The 25,502-nt window shown below is 36.5% G+C and overlaps 1 protein-coding gene across 1 annotated transcript in view; it reads left to right on the forward strand.

Moving 5' to 3' along the window:
• Positions 1-925: 925 nt before the first annotated feature.
• Positions 926-25,502, forward strand: part of SDAD1 (SDA1 domain containing 1) — a 29,962-nt gene continuing 5,385 nt past the window's right edge. The window contains exons 1-21 of the mRNA XM_006907640.3: positions 926-1,161; positions 3,859-3,963; positions 4,423-4,521; positions 6,996-7,106; positions 8,590-8,661; positions 8,740-8,840; positions 9,859-9,916; positions 10,738-10,812; positions 13,345-13,446; positions 14,026-14,095; positions 15,281-15,384; positions 17,080-17,137; positions 18,856-18,914; positions 19,625-19,701; positions 20,703-20,800; positions 20,882-20,958; positions 21,612-21,741; positions 22,995-23,089; positions 23,227-23,417; positions 23,525-23,609; positions 24,442-24,603. Coding sequence (XP_006907702.1) covers positions 1,072-1,161; positions 3,859-3,963; positions 4,423-4,521; positions 6,996-7,106; positions 8,590-8,661; positions 8,740-8,840; positions 9,859-9,916; positions 10,738-10,812; positions 13,345-13,446; positions 14,026-14,095; positions 15,281-15,384; positions 17,080-17,137; positions 18,856-18,914; positions 19,625-19,701; positions 20,703-20,800; positions 20,882-20,958; positions 21,612-21,741; positions 22,995-23,089; positions 23,227-23,417; positions 23,525-23,609; positions 24,442-24,603 — 2,019 coding nt within the window. The 5' untranslated portion in view covers positions 926-1,071. The remainder of the gene's footprint in view (positions 1,162-3,858; positions 3,964-4,422; positions 4,522-6,995; positions 7,107-8,589; positions 8,662-8,739; positions 8,841-9,858; positions 9,917-10,737; positions 10,813-13,344; positions 13,447-14,025; positions 14,096-15,280; positions 15,385-17,079; positions 17,138-18,855; positions 18,915-19,624; positions 19,702-20,702; positions 20,801-20,881; positions 20,959-21,611; positions 21,742-22,994; positions 23,090-23,226; positions 23,418-23,524; positions 23,610-24,441; positions 24,604-25,502) is intronic.

Here is a 25,502-nt window from a genome sequence, read left to right on the forward strand (position 1 = left end):
ATTGCTTATGTAAAGCAGGAGAACATCACCATCCATCTATTAATGCCCAACCAGGTACCAGCTGACAGGCTGTCAGGCTGCTTTTTTCTTTCTATCTGGTTACAATCAAGACTGCCTGGATTGAAATCCCAGTTTCTTCGCCAGCTATGAATTTAGGCAGTCAGCTTGTCTGAGAATTATTTCCTCATCTATAAAGTGCACATAATTATAGTACCTATTTTAGAAGGCTGTTCTGAGGATTAAATGAGTTAATACAAGTAAAGTGCTTGGAATGGTGCCTGGCATAGGATGAGTGATCAAGCAGACTTTGTATTAACACTCTATGTCATACATCATTCACCACATATTTATTTTTGCACATTTGTGACATGGTAGAAATGTATTCTCTTGGAATTACCAGGAACTGATTTTAAAACTCTGGCTTAAGAGTGCATAAGTTATAACACTGGTTCTTTTCAATACAAATTAATTTGCATTTTTAAACCAATCATCATGACCACATTTTATCCAGTCTGGCAGTCTTATCCCGAGTCTGGGTCGCGTTGAGTTGAAACAAAAAAGTATTTAAAATTATACAATTAAAAACAACATCCCTCATTGCTCTTTTTTCCCCCTCTATTAGAATAGGATAGTGCTATCTACTCCCCACGGATTTTTTTTAGCTTCTAACTTTAGGTTTAGGAATTAAAAAAAAAAAAATCTAGTAATCTTCATCTGTTTCGTAAGAGCATCGAGATGATGAAATAACTAATGTATGTGGAAAACAAAACAAAACAAAACCCTTTGCATTTCAGATGATCTCAGAAACGGTCGGCAGTAGTAGCGGTTCCCCGACGGTGGGAAATGTCTTAAAAGCCACGACAGAGCATTTCGGCAGTGAAAGTAAGTTTGACATTCCGAGGCTCCCGTAGTCCCGCCCGTTTTAAGAGTCAAAATGGCGCCACCTGTTGAACGTCCCATGTGCTGTTTCCGGTCGTACTCGGAAGCACGATTCCCAGCCGTAGCTGGAACTGTTTGCAGTTGCCAGCAGTGTGGATTTTCCAAAAAGTGGTCGCCGCGGAGCCAGCCAATATGTCCAACAGAAACAACAACAAGCTGCCCAGCAACTTGCCGCAGTTACAGAATCTGATCAAGCGGGACCCACCGGCCTATGTGGAAGAGGTAGGTGTGCGGCGCGGCAACGCTAGAGGCCGAAGCGCGACTGGTTAGACACCAGTGGGGCGGGGAGGCGTAGAGTGGAGCTGGGATCCTGGCTGGCCACGTGTTCTGTTAGGCTTTGGGGTCTCTCGGGAAGAGAAAAGGCCTTGAGAAGCGACATGCTTCGGAGTTCGTTCCCCACCTCTTGGAAATCTGCTGTCCCTTTGGATATTTTTCCTGCTCTGTAGACCCCGCTGTCACGGAAACACCCTTAAAGACCTCATTTTGCTTTAGGATTTATCTCCCGACCTCACTGAGGTGGAGAGACAAATGGCCCGCCCCTAACCTCTAACTTCCATGCAGGTTTCTCAACCTTTTCTTTTCAGGAACCCCTAACTTGAATTAGTTAGTAACACTTGTTGAATCGTATGTCAGGATGCTTTCTACCGACGTTCGTTTCCGAGCCGAGCTGTCTATGGTAGGGCTGTGTTGGGAAGGAGGTGGTATTCTCATGTATAAGAGACAGACACAGGAGTTTAGTATATCTAGTTAAACCAGGATTTAAACTCATCGGAAGCTGGCATGACCTGGATGTCAGAATCTTTTCGGGAAAAGATGAGGTTGAAAAATTAGATTAGGTCCAGATTGCGTCCAGACTTTGTATACGGACGTCATACGAATTATGAACATTGAAGGTGTTTGAGCCGAGAAGCGACAAAATGAAAGTGGCGATTTTGATATGTTAATCTGGCAAGTGTTTTCTTCAGACACGCATCTGTCTGACAGGCATTAAACAAGAATCCGCTAGGTGTTTGCTGCAATTGTTTAGGCTTCTTTCTCACTAAATTATGATTTTTTTCAATGGCTAATACAGTTACTCATCTTTTGACTGCCGTTTTCATTTCCCTTCTTCCCCAATTTTTCATGTAGAAATATTTATATTAATGCTTTAAAAAAAGAGCGATGTGATTTAGGTCACCAGTAAAGAGAACCCTTTCCCAGAATCAGGGCAGTGAAAATAAAGAGTAAGGAACAAATACAAGAAATTAATATAGGTAAGGCTCTAAGATGCGTAAAGCGCTATACAACCATTGACAGAGTAATAAACAGTCTGTATAGTGCTGTATTTAAGAGCACTGGTTTCAAAACTAACTAAATCCTAGCCCTGCTTTTGACCAGTTCTTTCAAAAGGGAGCATTAATTACTGAGCCTGTTTTAATATGTAAGGAGATCATTCTTACCACAGAATTGCTCTTTCATTCACTTAACAAATACACATGCAGATCTATACATATTTTACCTACTGTGTGTCAGTATAATTCTAAGCACTGAGGATACAATGGTAAGACAGATATGAGAACCTTATTCTTTTGAATTTATGTTCTAGTGATGGTAGACATATAGTGGTAAGGACATGAAGAAAGTAAAACTGGATGGGAATATGTCCTGTTTACCTCAAGGCAGTTAGTGATGGCTGGGCCAGGGTAGGGTAGGGGAAGAAGTGGGATAAGGATCTTGCCAGGAGCATACCGAGTTCTGAGGCACTCTGCTCTCTCCTGTCAATAGTGGTATGGAGTCAAGAAAAAGAGGGTCTTATCTGAAACATGTAGGGGGCTTCAGGTCTCTCTTGACTCCTACTCGTGGAGAAAGAAGGAGGCCTACCAGTTTTGTTGGAAATCAGAGTTATGTTTTCTGACCATGCTAAGTTTAAAATGTCTGGTAGACATCTAAACAGAGATATCAGACAAGTAATAAATGAATGTGGAGTTCACTAGACCAGTCAAGGCTGGTAATATCAAGAAGTACTCATTCTCACAGTGTCTGTCTGTCTCTCTTTCTCTCATGCACATATACTCCTTAAAAGTGTGGTCTAGGGATAGAGAGTAGATACATGTAAGTGAGGCCTGGTAAGTTTCAACATTAGATTGAGTTGCTACGATTAAACATAATTAAATGAGATAATGTACACAATGAGGTTGGCATATAGCAAGTGCTGAATAAGTGGAAGCTACTATCATTATTTCTGTGCATCTATCCAGGATAAAATCTCAATTAGTATTTAAAAGAGGGGAATTTTGACTGGAGTACTTTGTGTACTTGAGATATAAATAATTTACTTTTTCTGGCCTGGTATTTTTCTGCTGATGTGAGTGCTCTGTATACATCGAAAATGTAGTAGGAGTTATTTGGATGGTAAATGGCAGAATAGAGCCAGAATCTGAGTTTTTGACTTTTACTTCACTCTTCTTTACACCAGGGGTCCTCAGCCCCCAGGCCAAGGATCAGTACTGGTCCATGGTCTGCTAGGAACTGGGCCGCACAGCAGGAGGTGAGTGGCGGGCAAATGAGAGCTTCATCTGTATTGGCAGCTGCTCCCCAGTGCTGGTATCACTGCCTCAGCTCCACCTCAGATCATCAGGCATTAGATTCTCATAGGAGCACCGGCCCCTGGTGCCAAAAAGATTGGGGACTGCTGCTTTACACCACACTACCTAAATTTCTAATAGTAGAAGAAAGGGTCTTTAGTTTACCTATGATGTGCCTAAATTTTTCAAAACTTATTTTGAAGAATACAGATGAGGAAAAGGTAGTGTTTCTATATACTTTTGTCACATCTTTAGCTCCATGCTACTGTCAAAGACTTCTACTAAGTAATTTTTCATTCCCTGCTGAGCAAGTGATATAATAGAAGGTGACAAACTTAAATTTATTTTTCTACAGTTTCTACAGCAATATAATCACTACAAATCCAATGTGGAGATTTTCAAATTACAACCAAATAAACCCAGCAAAGAACTGGCAGAGCTGGTGATGTTTATGGCACAGGTAAGAAGATACTTTCCGAATAACACAAAAACCAGTTGTTACATATCGTTTGCAGAATATTTTTCCAGCAATTCCCAGCCTCATTCCATTTAGAGTAAAAGGGTCATTTAAAGAAAAATTTTTTTTTCATTTTCTCTCTTTGCAAATTTTATTTTTTTCCGTATGGTGAGTTCAAAGATTTTGCTAGACCTTTTCACAGAACCATCTAGAGCAAAACTTTCAAACTCTTTGTTTTCTTCAAGTTCATTATAAAGTCAGATTCTAAATTATGTCACATATTTTACTGAAACTAGAGGAAATGTGAAAGGGGTCAGAGTAATTAGCATGTAAAAAAAAAGATATGGTTTGGAACCACCTACTGTGAAATAGCCTTTATTCTTCTATTTTAGAACATCCTAAATGTGTGCCATGAATTATAGGAAAGAAAGAGAAACTTCAGAAGAGTCTGCTTTGTTACAGATTGGTCACTGCTACCCAGAACATTTAAGTAACTTTCCTCAAGAGCTGAAAGATCTTCTCTCCTACAATCACACTGTCTTGGATCCAGATCTTCGAATGGTATGACCAGTAGTGGGGTTGATACCTATGCTGTCTTATTTATTGTCTGTGCATATAATATGTGTTTAAATGAGAACAGCCTCTCAACTAAACATCTTTTTAAAATATTAATCAGAATATGTCACCTCTTCCTTAAAATCCTTCTGGGGCTTCTGATTTATTCTTAGAATAAAACTCAAACTTATCATGGCCTTCAAGTCCCTATGTGATCTACTTCCTGCCTGTGTTTTTTTTAATCTCTTCACCTTTTCTGCTGCACTCCTCTGATCTTTCTGTTCTTTCAGTACGCTAACCCTGGATGCTCTTTTGCCTCTTTTGAATAGATAGTTCCTTATAGTCATTCAAATCTCATATGCATGAAGAACCTTAATTACAACTTATAGTTTGTATAAGCTTAATAATAAACTTACCCATTAAATATCCATTTTGATCTTTGAAACGTTGTCGCTTTAGTAGTTGAGATTGGGTCCCCTTTACCAAGCCAGTGCACCCATTTCCTTCACCTAATGCCCCCCTGCCCCACTCCTGTTTCTCTAGAGCATTGTCTTCAGCTAAATGGGAGCCCTAGCCCCTGGAAGGTAGTCCTCGAAGAAAGCTCACGGCAGGTACCTGACTAACCCAGCAGTACAAAAGCACAGCCCCTTCCTTCATGGTGGGTCCTGATTTGTGTTGCAGTTTATGCTCCAGGGCTTCTTTGTGATCGGACTAAAGCTAGTCTCCAGCCAGGTGCACATCCTTGCTCAGCTTCCTTTTTCCGCCCTATCCTGCTGCCTTACTTCCCTTTTAAAAGAGAGCACACCCAGACAAATCCCTGTAATGGGAACCCAGCCTTAGGCATTTTTAAATTTTATATATCAGCCTTTTAAACACCTTTGCAGCAGGTTGAACTTACACAAATATTATGATCACAAAACATACCGATATCCTATACCAAAACTTGTAAAAATACTAAGTCCATAGATTCAACTTTGTTTCTTATTACATTTTGAAAGACTTTCTATAATTCTAAGATTTTATTAAGATTTTTAAGAAAAAGACTACGATCTCAGACAAACCAAGGTTGAAGGCTTAGGGTTGTTAACTGATTAACTCTCAAGTTGGGACATGGGACCTAGCAGCACAGCCCAAGAGGTTTCAAACCTGAACCATTTAGTCAGAACACTTAATGTCATGGAACATTTCAAGTTCCTCCAGGTTGTACAGGTTTGAGATTTTGACTATGAGACCCAATGTCTTTTTAAGTAATAAGGCTTTAAGTTTTGTGTGGATAACAGCACCACACTAATATGGTCAGCAGGCATTATTAAATAAATAAATGTGCGTGTATGTTTCTTCATAGTATTTTATGATGATTAATAGGTTTTTATAAAATAATTAGTAGAGATTTCCTTTGCTAGGAAACAAGGGATTGAGTCTGTGTAATTAGCATTAGAGGAATCATTTAGAACACTCTGGCGACATCCTCTTTTTAATTGGCTGTTGTAATAGCCACCAATCATTATCAACCTCTGAACTTTTTTCTACCTAATATATTTGCTACCTTTCCAGGACTTTTTGAATCATTCCCAAGTTTTTCTTTATGCTTTCCTGCTTACACGGGTAGAAACAGACTATTTCTTAGAAGAAGAAACAAAATATCTATGTAATTAACTTATTACCTAATAAAATCAATAAAATGATTTTTTTTATATTTCTCTTTGACAATGTAACTACGTTTTTATGTACTTTTTGTTAATTTTTTTTCTATTAAAAATTATTAGGGTAACACTGATTAATAAAATCAAATAAGTTTCAAGTATATAATTCAACAGTATGTCATATATGTATGGTATTGCGTGTTCGCCACCCAAAGTTAGATTTCCTTCCATCACCAACTATTTGACGCTTTTAAGAATTATTATTTTTACTATTTTACATTCAGATTGTCACTACCTTGCCACTGGGTGCTTCTTAGTCCTTTCCATCTAATGGAAAAAAGTATTAGAGGCAAAAATTTGAGCGATAAGGGTACTCATAAAAGTTGGTGGTAAAAGTTCTACAACTGCTTTTGGGCCATTCTTGGTACTAACAATACTTCAAAAGAATGCCTTGTAAGGTCACAAATTCAGATTGGTTATTCCAATTTAGTGTATTATGTTACTGTTACCCCACCTTTCTTATCTCTGTGGATTCATTGATCTCTGGGGTTTTGTCATATATTGACCTCATGTGTAAAGTAGCCACAATGTATCAATTAATATGACCCTTTGTGACACATTATCTGAGATACTCCTGTTTATGTGCTTACTTGCTCATCTCTCCCCTCTTCTTCTCCACCCACAGTGTATAAGGTCCATGAGGGCAGAGACTATCTGTTCTGTTCTGATGCTTAGAATAATGTCTAGTTAGTAGAAGACGTTATGCTCTTTTGGGATATACATGCTCCATTTTCTCATTACTTTTATCTTATAGTATGTTTTCTTTTCCTTCCGGAGACATTTTGCAAAGCTTTGATCTTGCTGAGAAATAAGAATCTCATCAATCCATCAAGTTTACTAGAACTCTTCTTTGAACTTCTGCGTTGTCATGATAAGCTGCTGCGAAAGGTAAGGAGCAAAATTGCTTTATACATCTCATTTTTCCTTGCAGTGACATAAAACTTGTAAATTCTTGATGCTTCACATTATTGGATACACTTAATAATTGTAAAAGAAAAAAATCGACCACGGTTGTAATAGCTGAACTCTTATTAAGTGCTTACTTTTTGCCAGATGCCATTCCTAAAGCTTTTTATGTATTTTATTTACTTACTCACAAAATGAGATAAGGGTTATTTTTATTATTATTATTATCATTTTATAGATGAAAAGGCTGATGCACAGAGAGGTAGAGTAACATGCCCAGAGTCACACAGCTTAGTGGGGCAGTCTGGCTCCAGAACCCAAGCCCTTTTCCACTGTGCTGTACCGACTAGCTAAATCAGAGCATGACTGGACACTCAGTTATAACCACCCACCTTAGCCCCCCAAAAACTAACCTTTTTTGTTATTACTATTTCTCTATGACTTTGTATTTGCTTTTATTAGTAAGATTAGAAGCTGAAGGTTTATGAAAGAAATTTAAGAAAGAAAAACTTAAGTTCACATTCATTAACTTAAAAATTTTTTTTTCAAAGTGTTCAGACACTGCTAACATTTGATTTTAGCAATTGTACTTCTTGGTCTAACTTGTGGGATAAAAGTTGTCCCTGGGAGCATATTTTGGGCACTAATGATATATGTATTGCCAGTATTGTCTTGTAAGCAGTTGGGGTCTCAATAAATGGAGCAACTTTCCTTTTTTTAAAATAACAATTTTATTGAGATATAATTCACATGCACTTCATCCATTTAAAGTGTACTATTCAGTGGTTTTTAGTATATTCAAAGTTTGCAACCATCACCACAATAAATTTTAGAACATTATTATCACCTTCCAAAGAAACCCCATTTCCATTAGCAGTCATTCTCCCATCCCCCCATCTCTCCTAGCCCGAGGCAACCACCAATCTACTTTTGGTCTTTATAGATTTGCGTTCTTTGGGTATTTCATATAAATGGAGTCATGTAATGTGTAGTTTTTGTGTCTGGCTTCTTTCACTTAGTATAATGAATTCAAGGTTTGTCCACGTTTTAGTATGTATCAGTACTTCATTCCTTTTTTGTCACCAGGTACTATTTCATTGTGTGATTATACCGCATTTTGTTTATTCATTCATTAGTTAATGCACATTCAGGTTGTTTTCACCTTTTGGCTATTCTGAATAATGCAACTAAGAATATTTGTGTGAACATTGGTGTGGAAATATGTTTTCATTTTTCTTGGGTATATAACTGCAAGTGGAATTGGGTTTATATGGTAATTCCATGTTTAACCTTTTCAGGGCAGCTTTCCTTTTGCATTTGAGCTGCTGCCTTTGTTTTGTTTTTGGTCTCGTGATAAAATGAAAAGTAAATAATATTAAGTCCTCCTGTACATTTGTACTTTTCTCCAAATTGAGCAAGGTTTGATATGTTGGTTAATGTATACGTTTTTGCTCTTTTCTCTCAGACTTTATATACACATATCGTGACTGATATCAAGAATATAAATGCAAAACACAAGAACAATAAAGTGAATGTAGTAAGTACTCTTTTGTTTTCCATGTTTGCAGCATTGTACCGTCAGTGTATTAAGTTTTCTTTCTCCTCTTTTCTTTAGGTATTGCAGAATTTCATGTACACCATGTTAAGAGACAGCAATGCCACTGCAGCCAAGATATCCTTGGATGTGATGATTGAACTCTACAGAAGAAATATCTGGTAATATATATTTATTTGTCTCTTGAGAAATAGAATCTTTTATTCATTTATAGTTACTACAGAACACTTACACAAATATTTTTCTTGCTTTTGAGCTCTTTAATATACTCCGTCATAGGTTAAGTTGGAAGTAAAAATACAGAGGCAATACAATAATGAATAGCAACACTGACTACCATGAAATGGTTCACGTGCACTTGTGTATTACCTCATTCACTCTTCAGAACAATGTAATGCAGCTTATCTGGAATTATCCCCATTTTATAGGTAACAAACCTGAAGTTCAGAGTTTAAGTTTAGTAGCTAATAAAGGGCAGAACTGAAATTCAAACCCAGATCTTTTTTTTTCTTTTTCTTTTTTTTTGATCAATGAGAACTTTTAATACAATTCAATATAGCATGTATCATTTCAGATCTGACTCTGAAACCTGTGCTCTTATTAATCTGCCACTCTGAAGATGTTCAAATCATTTTATCCTATATGTAAAATAAAATGTTTCATAAACTTTGATTTGTTGGTATAGTGCCCCCAACAATTGCCTTTTGCTTTTCTTTCACTAATTTATTTTTTAGTATTAAGGTAATATTCGTTGCAATAGAAAATTTGGAGGAGCTAGAAAAGTTTTTGAAAAAATTACAGTCCCACTACCTCAAGACAATCTTGTTAATAATTTATAATATTTCCTCCTGTCTTTTCTTTAATGTGAATTTTTAAATATGTTTGAAATTTTACTATATTAATGATTTTTTATTCTGGTTTTGTGTGTTTCACTTACCTTGAGGTTCCTGTGTTATTAAAATTCTTCATAAAGTCCATCTTAATGGCTGTGCGATTTTCTGAAGTAAGACTGGGCTAAAATTTAAATGTTCACCTATGGTTGACTTTTTAAAATATTACAACTATGAATTCTAACATGTCAGAAATGTTTATTATATTGTTTATTTTGTGCCATTGTCTATGCTATCAAATACAGTAGAATGAAAATTTACTTTAAAATACTCATTTATCTTCTCGCAGGAACGATGCCAAAACTGTCAATGTGATCACAACTGCATGTTTCTCTAAGGTCACCAAGGTGAGTGCTGTGTGAGGGCAATATCTGTGAGTGGTCTGCTTCTCTAGATAGAAGGTGAAGGAGGTAGTAGGTGAGGAAGAGGTAGTGTGTGGATATGCAGGTCATATTTACTAATGCTCTCTTTGTGCTTAACCCGCCTCACCAATCTGTGCTTTAGAGAAGTCAAACAAAATTACCATGAGTTTTTTAAATGCTGTGTATTAAATGATAGCCTCAGTGTTTATTTTATGTTTTCCCCTGTGATTCTTGACTTATTTTATTGGACTCAGGCACAGCTGAAAGAAATTTAAGGACCTGTTTGACTTTCTCTTAGAAGGGCTGTAATGTCACTTTTTGTGTGAAGGATATAGAAATTCTTGAAAGTTTGCTTGAAAGATAACAACTACTGTGTGGAGTATGGCTGTTTTTATCTAAAGTTTTTTTAAAATTACAGTTGGCTGTCAGCATTCATGGGTTTCAAAGTATTTCGAAAAATACTATTTTTGATTGGTGATTGAGTGAATACGCAGATATAGAAAGCTGACTGTATGCGTTGATTTAGGCCATTTTGTATAAGGGACTTGAGCATCCATGGATTTGGGTATCACCAGGGTCCTGGAACCAATCCCCTGAGAATACTTAGGGACAACTACATATATATATATTTTAGGACAAATCACATTATAAAAACGTTATGTTTTAATTAAGAATTAGCCCAAATCTTACCACTCTTTGATTATTTTCTTCAGCTCCTAGTTTGAACTCATGTATAAAGTGTAGACAAAAGTATTCTTTGTTGTAAGCTGGGGTGAGTAATAGACTTTATTCTGATTGCTCTTTAGATATTAGTTGCTGCTTTGACATTCTTCCTTGGGAAGGATGAAGAGGAGAAACCGGACAGTGACTCAGAATCTGAGGTTAGTTTAATCATAGATGCTTCTGAGCTTTATTGTTTATCAGATTTCATTATTGCTCTCAGTACAAATTTTAAAGTCCGTGACTGCTCAAGTTAGAAAGAAACTTATGTTACTTTATCCTTATTGAGTTCTGCTATGCTGAGATTTTATTCTGTTTAGAATTTGTCACATTCAGTAAGATTGGTTCAATAATAAAACTTAGTTTAATTCAGCCCTGTTCTTAGTTCTAAAGCATTGTCTATATCTCACTATATAAACTCAGAATGAAAATTGCTGGAACGTTATTTTGAGGTAGAATGTCGACATAGAAGTTTAGAATGAGGGAAGGGAGAGGTGTAATATGGCATCTTTAAAGTGAAAAAAAGATTTATGATGTCGCAAAATTGTCTTTATTGAAAAATATTTTTTATTAAAATTAAAAAGATTAAAAAGAAAATCTAAAAAAATTTTCCTTTCCATTTTAGCACTTTGGTAACAAGAAAACTAGAATATGTAATAACATCTTTTAATTTGTTATTTTATTAAATAACATATGAACAGTACATTCTTTTATTTCTTAATTTATTTTAATTAGTTTCAAGTATACAGTACATTGGATAGACATTTATGTAGTTTATAAAACGATTCCCCTAATTGCTTCTTCTCTCCTCTGGTTTTCCACCTAGCCAATATATTAATACTAACTGCATTCCCTATGCCATGCTCCCCATCCATATGACCGTATATCAACTATTAATTTGTACTTTTTTAACCCTTTACCCCATTCTCCCAGCCCCCCAACCTCCCCTTCCCGTTGTCACTAAATTGTCCACTGTATTTGTGAGTCTCAAACAGTACATTCTTATTGTGAAAAATTTCAGATTTTTTTTGATAGCTCATTTTTTTATTAGTTTCAGGTATACGGTACATCAGTAAGACATTTATATAGTTTGTGAAATGATCTCCCTGATTACTCTGTCACTCATCTAGCTCTGTACATAGCCATTATAATACTATTGGTTCTGTTCCCTATGCTGTCATTCCTTTTTTTTTTTTTTTTTTAATTAGTTTCAAGTATACAATACATTGGTTAGACATTTATATAGTTTATGAAATGATCCACCTGATTATTGTATCTTCCCTCTGGCTCTACACATAACCATTATCTTACTGCTGACTGCATTCTCTATGCCATGCTCTCCATCCCTGTGACTATCTATCAACTACTAATATGTATTTCTTTACCTTTTTATCACTTTCTCCCAGCCCTCCCACCCCATTCACCTCTGGCTGTCACCTGATTGTCCTTTATATTTGAGGGTCTGTTTTTGATTAGTTTGTTCTTTTTGTTCTTTAGATTCAGCATATTAGTGAAATAATATGATATTTATCTTTCTCTGACTTATTTCACTCAGTATAATCTCTAAGTCTGTCCATGTCAATGTGAATTGGTAGGATTTCACTTTTTTTAATGGCTGAGTAACATTCCATTGTATATATGAATCATAACTTCTTTATCCAGTTGTCTGTTGATGGACATTTAGGTTGCTTTCATATCTTGGCTATTGTAAATAGTGCTGCCATAAACATAGGGGTGCATATATTTTTATGAATGGTTGTTTTGGTTTTCTTTGGATAAATACCCAGAAGTGCAATTGCTGAGTCAAAAGGTAGTTCTATTTTTAATTTTTTGAGAAACCTCCAGACTGTTTTTCATGGTGGCTGTACCAGTTTGCAATCCCACCAACAGTATATGAGGGTTCTCTCTTCTTCACATCCTTGCAAACACTTCTTGTTCTTTGATTTATTGATGATAGCCATTCTGACAGGTGTGAGGTGATATCTCATTGTGGTTTTAATTTGCATTTCTCTGATGATTAGTGACCCTGAGCATCTTTTCATATGTCTATTGGCCATCTGTATTTCTTCTTTAGATAAAAAATGTCGGATTTTATATATGTTTTCTTGACCTTGTCCTATTTCCACTTCCCAGTTCCTTCTTCACAGATAACCATTCAGTTTCTCATGCATTTATATATGGATTGTCTTATGTGTGTAGTAGGTTTTTAAAATATGTAATTAATATATGTTATTCTGCAATTTGCTTTCTTTGTGTTTGTGTGTATATATATATAATGTATATGTATATATATATACATAAGTGTACCAATTCATTTAGATCTTCCATTAGTACATATAAATCTACCTCATCCTTTTAACCTTCATGTAGTATTTCAGAATGTGAATATATTATAGTTTAAGCATTTTGTTATTGATAAATATTTCTTTGCAATTTCTTTTTTCAAATAAAAGCAAACTTGTGTTCTGTTTATATATTATACTTCAATATAAATTAAAAACAAAAATCAGTGCTGCAATGAAAATCTTTGTATGTGCACATGGGCAAATACTTTTTTACTGAATTTTTAAAAGTTATGTTCATTTAATAACGGTGCAGAGAATATAATTACAAAGAAGTGGTTGAAAGGATTACTCTTTGCTTCTGTGCAGATTTTCCTTGTTTACCATTTTACAAAGTAGTTTCTTCTTCAGGATGAAGGACCAACAGCAAGAGATCTGCTAGTGCAGTATGCCACAGGGAAGAAAAGCTCTAAACACAAGAAAAGATTGGAAAAGGCTATGAAAGTGCTCAAGGTGAGACTTGTACCTGGGAAATGAGGTAGGAATCATGGGGATGCAGAATATGTGTTTTTTAGCAAAAGCTTTTAAGAATTTGAAATAAAGAAATAGCATTTTTAAAAGATTAGAAATGTATAATGAATTTTTAAGCACTAATTTTTTTAGACTAGTAAATGTTTTCAGCTCTAGCAAAATCTGTAACTTGAGTAAATTCATTTGATTAAATTTACTTTTCACTTATTCTGATCAAGATGGCCTGTATTAGGTTATCTTTGCTAGCTATGTCTACAGAAGAGTAACAAGTACTCTGAAAATCATTAGTTTGGTCCTATGTAATTTATAATGCTTATATTTTCAAATTTTTTAAATTCTCACAGGTGCTCATAGGTGGAAAATTCCCAAGGTTTAATCTTAAAAGACAAAAACCACCTTTAATTTGTCTAGTTGAAAGAAAGGTTTTTAGAACAAAGATTTTTTCTTTTTAAATAGTATGATGGGTTTGATGATAGCATTTAGCACATTAGCACATTTAACCCCAAGCACCTCATCACTGTAATTCAGAATGTAAATGTTTTTCCTCTCCTTGTCTTTCAGAAACAAAAGAAGAAGAAAAAACCAGAGGTGTTTAACTTTTCAGCTATTCACTTAATTCATGATCCCCAAGGTACTATAATGATGAGTTCCCAAGTTCCCTGTTGGCCTTACCTCTGCCTGTTTAGTTTCTTACCTTCTGAGTTACCAGAAAATATAAGATAACTAGCACTTAAGAGACAATACTTAGTTGTTATTAGTTTATTGTAACCTAGAGAATTTTGTTCAAAAGCGGTGACTGCCAGTCCACAGCAAAATAAGAAAAATATGGAAGAATAGCTCTCTGTGATTCATGTCTTTAACAACACAGTAGTGGTAGGACATTGTACTTGACCAAAGGAAAAATTCAGAATCTTTTATTGATCCTTTTTTTTAAAACTGATGTGTGGAAGCCAACAGTTTGGGAAACCTGTTCTCTAGAATACTAGTTCTCAAACTAGAGTGCACGTTGGAATCGCCTAAGGAATTTATAAAACTATATTGGTGTTCGGGGCCTGCCATCCCCAGACTCCGATTAGTTGGTATGGGGTGCAGCTGAGCACTGGAACTTTTAAACGCTCTCTGTACTCTAATGCAGGGGTCCCCAAACCCTGGACTGTGGACTGATACTGATTTGTGGCCTGTTAGGAACTGGGCCGCATTAGGAGGTTAGTGGCGGTCGAGCCAGCGAAGCTTTGTCTGTATTTGCAGCCGTTTCCCAGCGCTAGCATTATCGCCTCAGCTCCACCTCAGACCATCAGGCATTAGATTCTCATAGTAGCACCAGTCCCTGGGGACTGCTGCTCTAATGTACAGCAGTGTTTGTTGACCTCTCTTAGTGTTTCTTAAACTGTAATTGTGTACATAAAAATCACATGGAGATCCTGTTAAAGTGTCTGATTCAGGAGGTCAGGTGATTCTGTATGTCTAACAAACTACCGTGTAGACCAGCTACTGGTGGTCTGCAGACCACACTTTGAGGAGCAAGGCTCTAGAGAACTGTTAAGTGAAACACCTATCAAGCAGTCACCCAAGATAAGGATGCTAAAAATCTTGGGAATCCTTAAGACTTAACTTTGGGCACCATTGAAGTTTTATTTATCTATATGTGAATCTTTTCACTTTTTGTCATTCTTGGTATTTTTACCATCCCGTTTCGGCAGAGTGATTTCAGGCACAGCCACACCAGAGTTGCTGATCTTACTGTCTTTCTCTCTAGCGTTAGATAATGTGCGGACCATGGACCCACAGTGTACTTCTCTGATACTCTCTTTTCTAGATTTTGCAGAAAAACTGCTAAAGCAGCTAGAGAGCTCTAAGGAGAGATTTGAAGTGAAGATGATGCTCATGAACCTCATCTCCAGATTGGTGGGAATTCACGAGGTTTGAATTACATTATGTTTCTCTTGGTGAATATTAGAAGTAAAATTATTCTTGGTAAAAGGAAAGTCATTAAGATAGAGCAGTGGCTTAATTTTATTCCCAGAAACCATTTAAATGCACATAACTTACAGAAAAATAGTCTTTCTTTCTGAAAATAGCCATTTTTATCATTTTCTTATCAATATGAATGGATGTTAAATTGTACATATATTTGGTTTATGGACAGACTATTTTGTGTTGTATTTTTCTACTTTCTTTTTATTCAACTTTGTTTCACATATACATTTTTCTGAGCCAACATAACCCACATATTTTTATCCACCATTACTGCATTTTGCAGTTTATATATCCATAGCCTTCCTGACTTCCAGACCACTCTAGTAGATTATTATGTTTGCAAACCTGAATTCTCTGGTCATTTATTTAATATTAAATTAGTTTGCAGAAGCTCCTTGGTAGTGTAATGTATTTATATTAAGTATACATATGGAAACTTCACATATACTGTCATATACTGCTAGACTAACTGCCATTGTAAAAAAGGCGAGATTCCCAAAATTTAGGCCATAAAGAAATGACCATTGAGGTTGTTCCCTATTTTGCTTTTGTGACTAATGCTGCTCTAAACATCATTGAGTGTGTTAATTTCCTTCCAAAAAAACTTTTTAAAGTAAAACAGTCTTGTTTATTGAAATCAAACAGTATAGACATATGTCAAGTTAAAAATGAAAGTATATATGAGTGAAGGCAGTCATTTCTTTAAGAATAACATTTAAAGAATAAATTGCCTTTTTTCCATAGGCTGCAGTTCTAAAGCAGAATTAGCAAGTCAATTCTGGTTACATTTGTGAAAGTAATTTCATGTCATACCTGAATTTGAGCTTGATAGGAAAGCAGAAGCAATTTGTAATTTAAATACGATTTGATGGAAATGATACCAGAGTTTCAAAACTAACTATAATTGAATATACATCTTTATATCGATCCCACGTCTTCCCTGTTTCTTCTCTGGCCCTGGTTTTGCTCTGTGGCCAAAATAGAAAAAATTAATGTATTCTCACACATGAACTTTGAAAAAGACCAGTCCATCACAAAAGTTTCTCTTGAAGTCAAAGATTGCATTTGCTTTAATGACTGGACCCATGCTACCTTTATTTAGGTAGCCTCCAAAGGGGTAGTGTTTTCTCTCTAAAAAGAACTGAGAGTGATTCCTCCAGTGTGGTTAGATTGGTATCCAATAATAAAATCAGAACTGGGAGGGTTTTTTGTGATCAGATTATATTAGATGTGATTCAGATTTGACTTACTATTTTGCCAATTGCTTTGGAGCTTTAATATCAATGCTGTTCCTTCCTATAATCCTCTTTATTTTTAAAGACTAAAAAATTAGATCCATAGCCACACCAATTTTAAAAGTAGAAGAATGTTGCATTTTGGCTGCCTTTTTCCCCCTGGTTTATTCTGTATACACTTTCTTATTCCTTTACATAATGAGGATAGTATCATAGCCTTCCTTTCCTTGGTTGAAACAGCACATTGAATCATCCTAGGGCATGAATGCTTGTTGAGAAAAAATAAAAGTAAAAAATGATTCCCAACTAGTTGAGCTTGGTGATGTAATTGTATTAGGGGGAAATTAAACTCTGTAACTTCAGTTATATATGTATTAAAATCAGTGCATTCTTTTTTGCACAGCTTTTCCTCTTCAACTTTTATCCCTTTGTGCAAAGGTTTCTGCAGCCCCACCAAAGAGGTAAGCCTCCTACTTGCCAGGTTTCTTTGGTGGCCTTGGGTACAAATAACCATCCAGAGTCTTTTTTTCTGGAATTACTAAAGACAAGAGTTAGGAATGAAGTGTGTTCTGTTTTAGGGAAGGAGAAAGAAACCCTTAGGTTTTCCAAAATCTGCCATAAGGTACTTGTTCTGCTCATCAACTTTAACAATTATTTTTGGGAAAAACAAAAAACAATTTGGTTTCTCAAAGCAAGCCTTTTTGTACACTAGTGCCCCATTTCCAGTTGGTTTCAATTATGTGGTCAACTGCAGTCCAAAAATATAAAATGGAAAATTCTAGAAGTAAACAGTTCATAAGTTTTAAATTTAATGATATTCTGAGGAACGTAATGACATCTCTTGTTGTCCAGCTCCATCCCATCCAGGACATGAATCATCCCTTTGTCTAGCATATTCACGCTGTATGTGCTCCCTGCCCATTAGTTCACTGAATAGCTGCCTCAGTTATCAGATTGACTATCTCAGTATCACAGTGCTTGTGTTCAGGTAACATTTATTTTACTTAGTAATGGCCCCAGATTGCAAGAGTAGAGATGCTGGCAATTTGGATATGCCAAAGGGAAGCCATAAAGTGCTTCCCTTAAGCAGAAAGGTAAGTGCAGTACAGTAAGATATTTTGAGAGAGAAAGAGACACCACACTCACATAACTTTTATTATTATTGTTGTTAATCTTTTATTGTGCCTGATTTATAAATTAAGCTTTACGATAGCTATGTATGTATAGGAAAAAATTTCCTATATATAGGGTTCGGTACTATCCATGGCTTCAGGCATCCAGTGGGTGTCTTGGAATGTATCCCCTGTAGATAAAGCGGGACTATTATAAGACCATAAATACTAGTGGAAAAATGCTAAAAAAAAAGTTTAACCTTTTACTGTAACTTTGTAATGGATATCAGGATTGTATCTTACTGCTCTCATTGTTCTGTATTCTCAATTAAAAACAACATAAAAGCAGGAAAGAAGAGATGGTTGTTTTTACCTTTGAACTTGAACTAAGGTAGGAAGGAAACAAACCTTTATTGAACATCTAACATGAGTCAAGCACCATGCTAAGTGTTTTATATGCATCATCTCATCTAATCCTCACTTCAGTCCTGTGAGGTATAGAAAGAAAAAAAAAACCCAAGGTCAGTCAGCAAACAAATGGCAAGTTAGGATTCATTTCACTTCTGTAGCTAAAGGTTTTGTTTTTATGTATATACTTCCCCTTTTAAGGGAGAGTGTGTGTATACATGTATGTTTGTATTCATTTGTTTAGTGCTTCTAGGCTAAGCACTACATTAGATAATAAGAATTCCACAGTGGACACAAAGCAACATCCTGACCTTCACAGGGCTTCCATTCTAGGAGATCCAGAGAATGCTCTATATAACATGTCCAGGTGAAGATAAGTATTTTGGGGAAGAAGGAAGCAGAGTAAGGACAACAGGGAATGCTGGGGCAGGTTCTATTTTAGAATATGTGGCCAGGAAAGACATTTTGATAAGGCAGCAATTGATCAGGGACTTGAAAGAAGCAAGGGAGTGAGCCATGCAGATATCTGGGGGTTGGGTATTCCAGGTGGAATAAGCAGCAATAGCATTAAGGCCAGAATATGCTCACCATGTTTATTATAGTCCTGAGAGGCAGAACAATAAACTGACTATGACCTTTCTGATCTCTTATATTTTCAGAAGTAACAAAGATCCTTCTGTTTGCTGCACAAGCATCTCATCACTTAGTACCCCCAGAGGTGAGAACTCTTTCTTTTTTTCATCACCTAAAAGGATTTATTACCGAAACAGAAAGGATTGCAATTTGGTACATGCAGAAGCAGTGAGCCATGAGCACACTTGAGTTGAGAACTCTTAAACCTTCTGTCTAGATCTCGTGCATGCACAGCAATGCCACTATTAAGTATATCATGTTGGCTTTTCCCACAAGGATTACTGCCCCCCTTCCCCGCCTTTTTTTAAATGACTAGAAAAGACACTAACTCTTGAGGAGATATACACAGAAGTTTGGTTACAGAAACAAACAAAAAAATTACTATGGAAAGTGAAGTTGAACAAATTGTTGAGAATTCCAATTTCATTTGTCAAGTCGTATGATAGGACAGGAGTATCAGTAAATCTATATAGATTATTTTTCAAAACTGATAATTCCTTTCTTTGATTAAAACAGTATTTGGATTGGATTATCCTGGGTAGGAGCAATTTCTTTAATTCATGTTGAAAAATAAGATTAAAGGAGAGCAAAATTTAATCCAAGGATAGCAAAGAATACTAAAGCGCAGAATGGAGTTATTTTTACCTGTCTTCCTCAGTCTTGATTACTTCTAGCTCCCAAACCAAAGATAGAATGCTGTTTTCCTACTACGAATAATCTATTATTCTTTATCCTCAAATGTTTGAGTAGGTACAGACATTGCTCCAGCACTCTTTTCTTTTATTCCCAATTCAGATCATTCAGTCATTGCTCATGACTGTGGCCAACAATTTTGTTACGGACAAGAACTCTGGAGAAGTCATGACAGTAGGGTATGTAGAATGTGGCTGGAGGCACTGGATGTGTTTTTAATGTACTAAGTTTGCTTTAGATCAGGGATCCCCAACCCCTAGGATTCTTAGGAACCTGCCGCACAGCAGGAGGTGAGCGGCAGGCCAGCAGCGAAGCTGCATTTGTATTTGCAGCTGCTCCTCAGCGCTACCATCACCGCCTCAGCTCCATCTTAGATCATCAGGCATTAGAATCTCTTAGGAGCACCAGTCCTTGGTGTCAAAACGGTTGGGGATCACTGCTTTAGATGACCAAGATGTAAGATTTTAAATGGTACTGTGGCCTATAGGAAAGCAGTTTAAAATATACTGTCTTCTCAAGAGGTTTGGTATTTTTATTTTATTGGTCAGAATTTTGAGGAGGAAGCCAGAGAAAAGATATTTTGTTTTTCTAATCAACATTTTGTTTTTCTACTAGCATTACTGTTTGAAATGAAAGACTGTTTAGAAATCAAAGTGTTTTTCTCTTCTTTCCTACCATAAATTCCTATCTTCCCTTGGAACAAATGAATTGTTATCGAATCACTCTTTAATCTCTAGACAGTGCACTGGCCCTTCTGATTCATTCAGAAACACTTAACAAGTGTGAGCACCGGTTTAAGGATTGTCTGATCTGTCCTAATAACTAAGTGGTATGTGAAGAGCTGCTTTTTATGTAATTATTGCTGCGATAACAGTCCTAAAGACCTTTAACTTTACTTATTTGATCTAATCCCTCCTCCTCTTAGAGTTGGTAAGTAAATGCCACCATTATTTACTTTACAAAGAAGATAACTGTTTCTTATTCCACTAGTGGAGGAAATGGCAATAAACTAGCAAAAGCCCTCTAAGGCTGCAGTCCCTCACAGTCTCTACCATACTGCAGTTTTAGAGACCTAAGCCCTATAAAACCCAACTTCTGTTCCTTTTGATTTTTAACCTTTTAGGAAACCTTTGATTAAAATTACTGTTTAATTTTTTTTAATTCATTTTTCCTTTTCTAGAATCAATGCTATAAAGGAGATAACAGCTCGATGTCCTCTAGCCATGACTGAAGAACTTCTCCAAGACCTGGCTCAGTATAAAACACACAAAGATAAGAGTAAGTTGCATATAGAATGATTCATTTTTTATCTCAATAGACTCTTTGTTCTGGAGTTTCTAATAAATTATTATTTTATAGATGTGATGATGTCCGCTAGAACTTTGATTCATCTCTTCCGAACACTGAATCCTCAGATGTTGCAGAAGAAATTTCGGGTAGGCAGAGCATGCATATGTTGATCTAAAGGTTATGATCTCGGAAGATAAGAGTAATTTCTTAAAATTTGAGTTTTAGTATTTGTGGTACTTCATTATGAGTATTGGTGATATGTGTAGTTTTATTCTGTAAGTTTAGAATACAATTGATTGGATATCATTACCTTAAATATTTTGTAGTTGGCATATGCTCTTTGATGATGACTGAGTCTTATAAGCCAGTCAGGCTGGTTCTCTTGAAAGCTTTTGACCTCATTCACAAATTGGAATTCCAGAGATCAGTCAGTACCTGATGCCATTATTGAACAGGCTATTCCCCAGCGAGGTACCACCTCTTTGGAGTTGCGGCGGAAGAGAAATGGTGATCTCAGGACTTAATAATTATAACAGTTATTCTCTAATAACTTCCAGTTTCCTGATCTGGAAACTGGAAGAGAGCAAGAAAATAGTGGGCAGAGTTCTGGCTGGGAGATTTACTTTGACCCAAGGCATAAGTGAACCATTATTGTTATTCGATTGCTTCCATTTGTGTGTGTGTGTGTGTGTGTGTGTGTGTGTGTGATTCTTCTAAATTCATAATTGTAGAGAATCCTTTTCATGAATAATGTTTTGCAATCTAAGGACTTTGTTAAAAACAATTTCCTTTCCTTTAGGGTAAGCCTACAGAGGCCTCCATAGAAGCAAGAGTGCAAGAATATGGAGAATTAGATGCTAAAGATTACATTCCAGGAGCAGAAATTCTGGAAGTTGAAAAAGAAGAAGAGAATGCTGAAAATGATGAAGGTTCATTTTTATTTCATCATTATTCAGAAAAAAATCACTCCTATATCTCTGTTGACCTTGAATTCTGTTTGCTGTTTGAACATTCAATCAGGAGATATTTATTGAGCAATGACTATGGACCAAGCACTGTTACCAGCATTAGAGCTAAAACATGGTTCTTGTTCTTAGGAGACTTACATTATAGTGTACGAGTTGTCTTTTCATGTCCTTCAGATTGGCTGCCCCTTATCAAAGATGTGCTGGGCATTTGGGAAAGATAATGGTTTTTTGATTGTTGCCTAGCAAAAAATGATGAGGATTAGTCCTTAGCAGTTCTCCAAGATTTTCCCATTGAAGGAGGATGTTTGTTGAACTTGTCGAAGAATGTTTAAGAAACTCTATTCTGATTTCTGGGGTCAGCCTTTATTACATGGTTGCTAGAGTCCTGTCTTCTTCTTGTTCCTTCATTATTTCAATAGCTTTCTTAAGCATTAGCTATGGGCTAGTCACTGTCAATGCAAAGATGAATGATATGGTTTATGCCTTTGAGGGCATTCATAAAGAGCTGAGCAATAAAGTGTTAAGAGGATTTATGATTGAGTGGTGCATAGGGCAGGAAAGAAGTCAGATCTACCTTAGAGGTTCAAAAAAGGCCTCAGGGAGATGGTGACCTGTGAACTTTACCTTGAAATATAAGTGAGGAGTGGTAAAATAATGGAGACTAATACCTCTGTATTGAGGTGTCTACAAGGTTCCATTACATCCAAAATCTTCTACCTCAGTCTAAGTGACTATTAATAACTAGTTTTTATTTTAAATATGTATTAACATGCTTGGATGAGTTAGATACTTGCTGTGTGGCCAAGATAAATGTACAAGTGCAGTTTTGATGGACACGGTTTGGTAGAAAAAAATGTGGGCTCCAAAATCAAACATGGTTTTTTATGATTTCATTGTAGGCAACATTTTGTAACTGTGTGGCGGCTTAGGGCAGGTTATTTGACTCAGTTCCTCCTCTGCTGATTTGTGATGGTTAGAGGAAGTGATTTTAAGGTTTTGGCTCAGGGTAGATACTTGGTCAGTGCTTATTTCCCGTTCTTTAAATTAATTAAATTGATGTGGCTTATTTAACAATAAATATTGCTCAATTGTTGGTCCATAGAGCATTTATTTGAGGATCATAACCTTACTTTTCTTTTGCTTGATTTATCTCAATTTACCATGAGTACACAACCTAAAATGATAGCACCCACAGTGTGTTCTTTCTCACACAGATGGGTGGGAAAGTGCTAGTCTCAGCGAGGGAGCAGATGATGATGGTGAGTGGGTCGACGTGCACCACTCCTCCGATGAAGAACAGCAAGAAATTGTAAGTCTCAAAGTTTCCTTCTACTAGCGCATCACTCTGATATTTGCTAAGACTTAATTTATCCTGGGCCTTGTTGGGGGTCTTAAGCTCTCACGTGAGCTCGTAGCCAATGTAAGCCTTTGTTGTGTGCTCTCAAGTCCGAGAAGCTGCATAACATGCCCATGGAGGAGCGGAAAGCCAAAGCTGCAGCTGTGAGCACCAGCCGAGTTTTAACTCAGGAAGACTTCCAGAAAATCCGTCTGGCCCAAATGAGGAAAGAACTTGACGCTGCTCCTGGGAAAGCCCAAAAGAGGAAATATATCGAAATAGACAGTGATGAAGAGCCCAGGTACAGCGGCACATATACAAGGTCTTCAGTCAACTCACATGGTAATGAAAGTATTAGGGAAATGAATTTTGTCCTTGTTTTATGATATATTTATTCCTTCATCCCAGGGGTGAGTTACTTTCTCTTCGGGACATTGAACGACTTCATAAAAAGCCTAAGTCTGACAAGGAGACAAGACTAGCAACTGCAATGGTGAGTGAGACCTGCCATTCCCTAGTCCTTGAAACAGAAAGCAAAGAAATGAAATATGATCCAGAACTTATGTAGGCACAGAATGGCAATATTTTATTTTAATGTTATAAATAAAGGTATAATGAACATAGAATTAAACTCACAGATATGAGATGTTTGGTTAGATGAGTTTTAACAACTAGATAGCCATGTAACCACCGCCTGAAACCTGTTAGAGAGCACAGAAAAGCACTATTACATGTTCATGGTATTGAAGAGGCTCATTACATTTATCAAAGTCTTTAGAAAAGCAGAGCAATGTTTACAGTCATTAATGAAAAGCCAGAGACAGTTGGAGTCTGCCTCTGGCAAGTACATGACTGTGATTGCGCCCTGCCTTCAGTTCCAGCTTCATTGTCTATACCTTTGATTATTTTAGGCACCATCCCATACTGGCTCCACATCACCCTTTGCATTCCATTTGTACCTGTTTAGATAAGTTTAAAAACCCATGTTCTTTTTCCTCCACACCTTTACATATACTATCTCTACTTCTTGAAATGCTTTACCCTTCATCTTTCCTCCACCACGAATGCCTTTGTCCTGCAAAAAACAGCTAACGGATATCCCTTTCTAAGAAGCTCCTCAGATCTCATCAGACTGAATTATGACTCCACTGAGCTCCCCTAGCCCCATTATAACACATCATGGTCCATTTTCCCCTGGACTGAGTTGCTGGGGAGCAAGGACCATTTTCCATTCCTTGCCTTTCAGTAGAGTACCTGGCACAGAGGAGACGTGTATATTGATTAGATAACTCTTGAACTGTTTGTGCGTGTGTGTGTGCTGATAGGCTGGAAAGACAAACCGAAAAGAATTTGTGAGGAAGAAGACCAAAATGAATCCATTTTCCAGTTCCACAAATAAAGAGAAGAAAAAACAGAAAAACTTTATGATGATGCGGTATAGTCATAATGTCCGCTCAAAAAATAAGCGTTCCTTCCGAGAAAAGCAGGTGAGTTCAACTTGAAGCTTGAATGGCTATAATAGTATTGTCGTTCTAAGACTCTTACATTTGAGTTGGACCTGTGCCTTTCAAAGACCTTGTATTGTGTGTGTCTCAAGATAAATAAGGGAGTGTTATTGGAGAGGTGGAAGGTAGTCAGGGCATGTAAATCCTAAACCTGACTTGGTTGAGATTCATCTGTGTGACCAAAGGGGAGTCTAATTTTCTTCTCTAAAAAAGTAAAAGGGTGCAAGCTAGATGATTTCTCAGGTGCATTCCCTTGCTAAAATTCTCAGCAATTTCTTATGTGAAATATCAAAATGAACTGAGTTTTTGAGTGCTTATTTATGTCTGGTACTTTTATTTTAAAGCAAGAATTATGTTCGTAGTATCTCAAACAATTTTTGTAAAGCAGTGCAAAATAAATAGTTTTGTTGTTGATATGATCCTTTCTCTGTGTGCCCCTTTGCAAAGCCTTTATGTTTATAGGCCTTTGAGATTTCATTTTATCCATTTTCAGTCTTCGATGGTTATTCCTCTGCTGGGCTTGCTTATATCAGTAATTTACTATAGTAAAATAAATTTATGTTTTAATGTCTTTTTCTTCTGGAGGTGTACCAGTGTGTATCAAACTGTATTCTGAAAAATCTCCAGAGAATCAGGTCAAGGGTAAAGTAGTCCTACATTCTGAACCCGTGTTCTAAAATGCTAGGCCAGGACCAGCCTTCCCGGCCTGAATGTAATGGTCAGCTCTCCAGGGCAGTGCTCTGTCTGTGAGGGAACCAAATCAGTGTTAACGGAATTAAGGTGCCCTTTAAAGTCTGCCTGTTTATTTAATCTTTCTAGTTCTAAACTGTGTTTAATATTATGTAAATAGTAAAGTGACAGCATTCGCATAGAAGGTGTTG

The sequence above is a fragment of the Pteropus alecto genome, unplaced genomic scaffold, assembly GCF_000325575.1.
Source record: "Pteropus alecto unplaced genomic scaffold, ASM32557v1 scaffold161, whole genome shotgun sequence".
Taxonomy (NCBI): domain Eukaryota; kingdom Metazoa; phylum Chordata; class Mammalia; order Chiroptera; family Pteropodidae; genus Pteropus; species Pteropus alecto.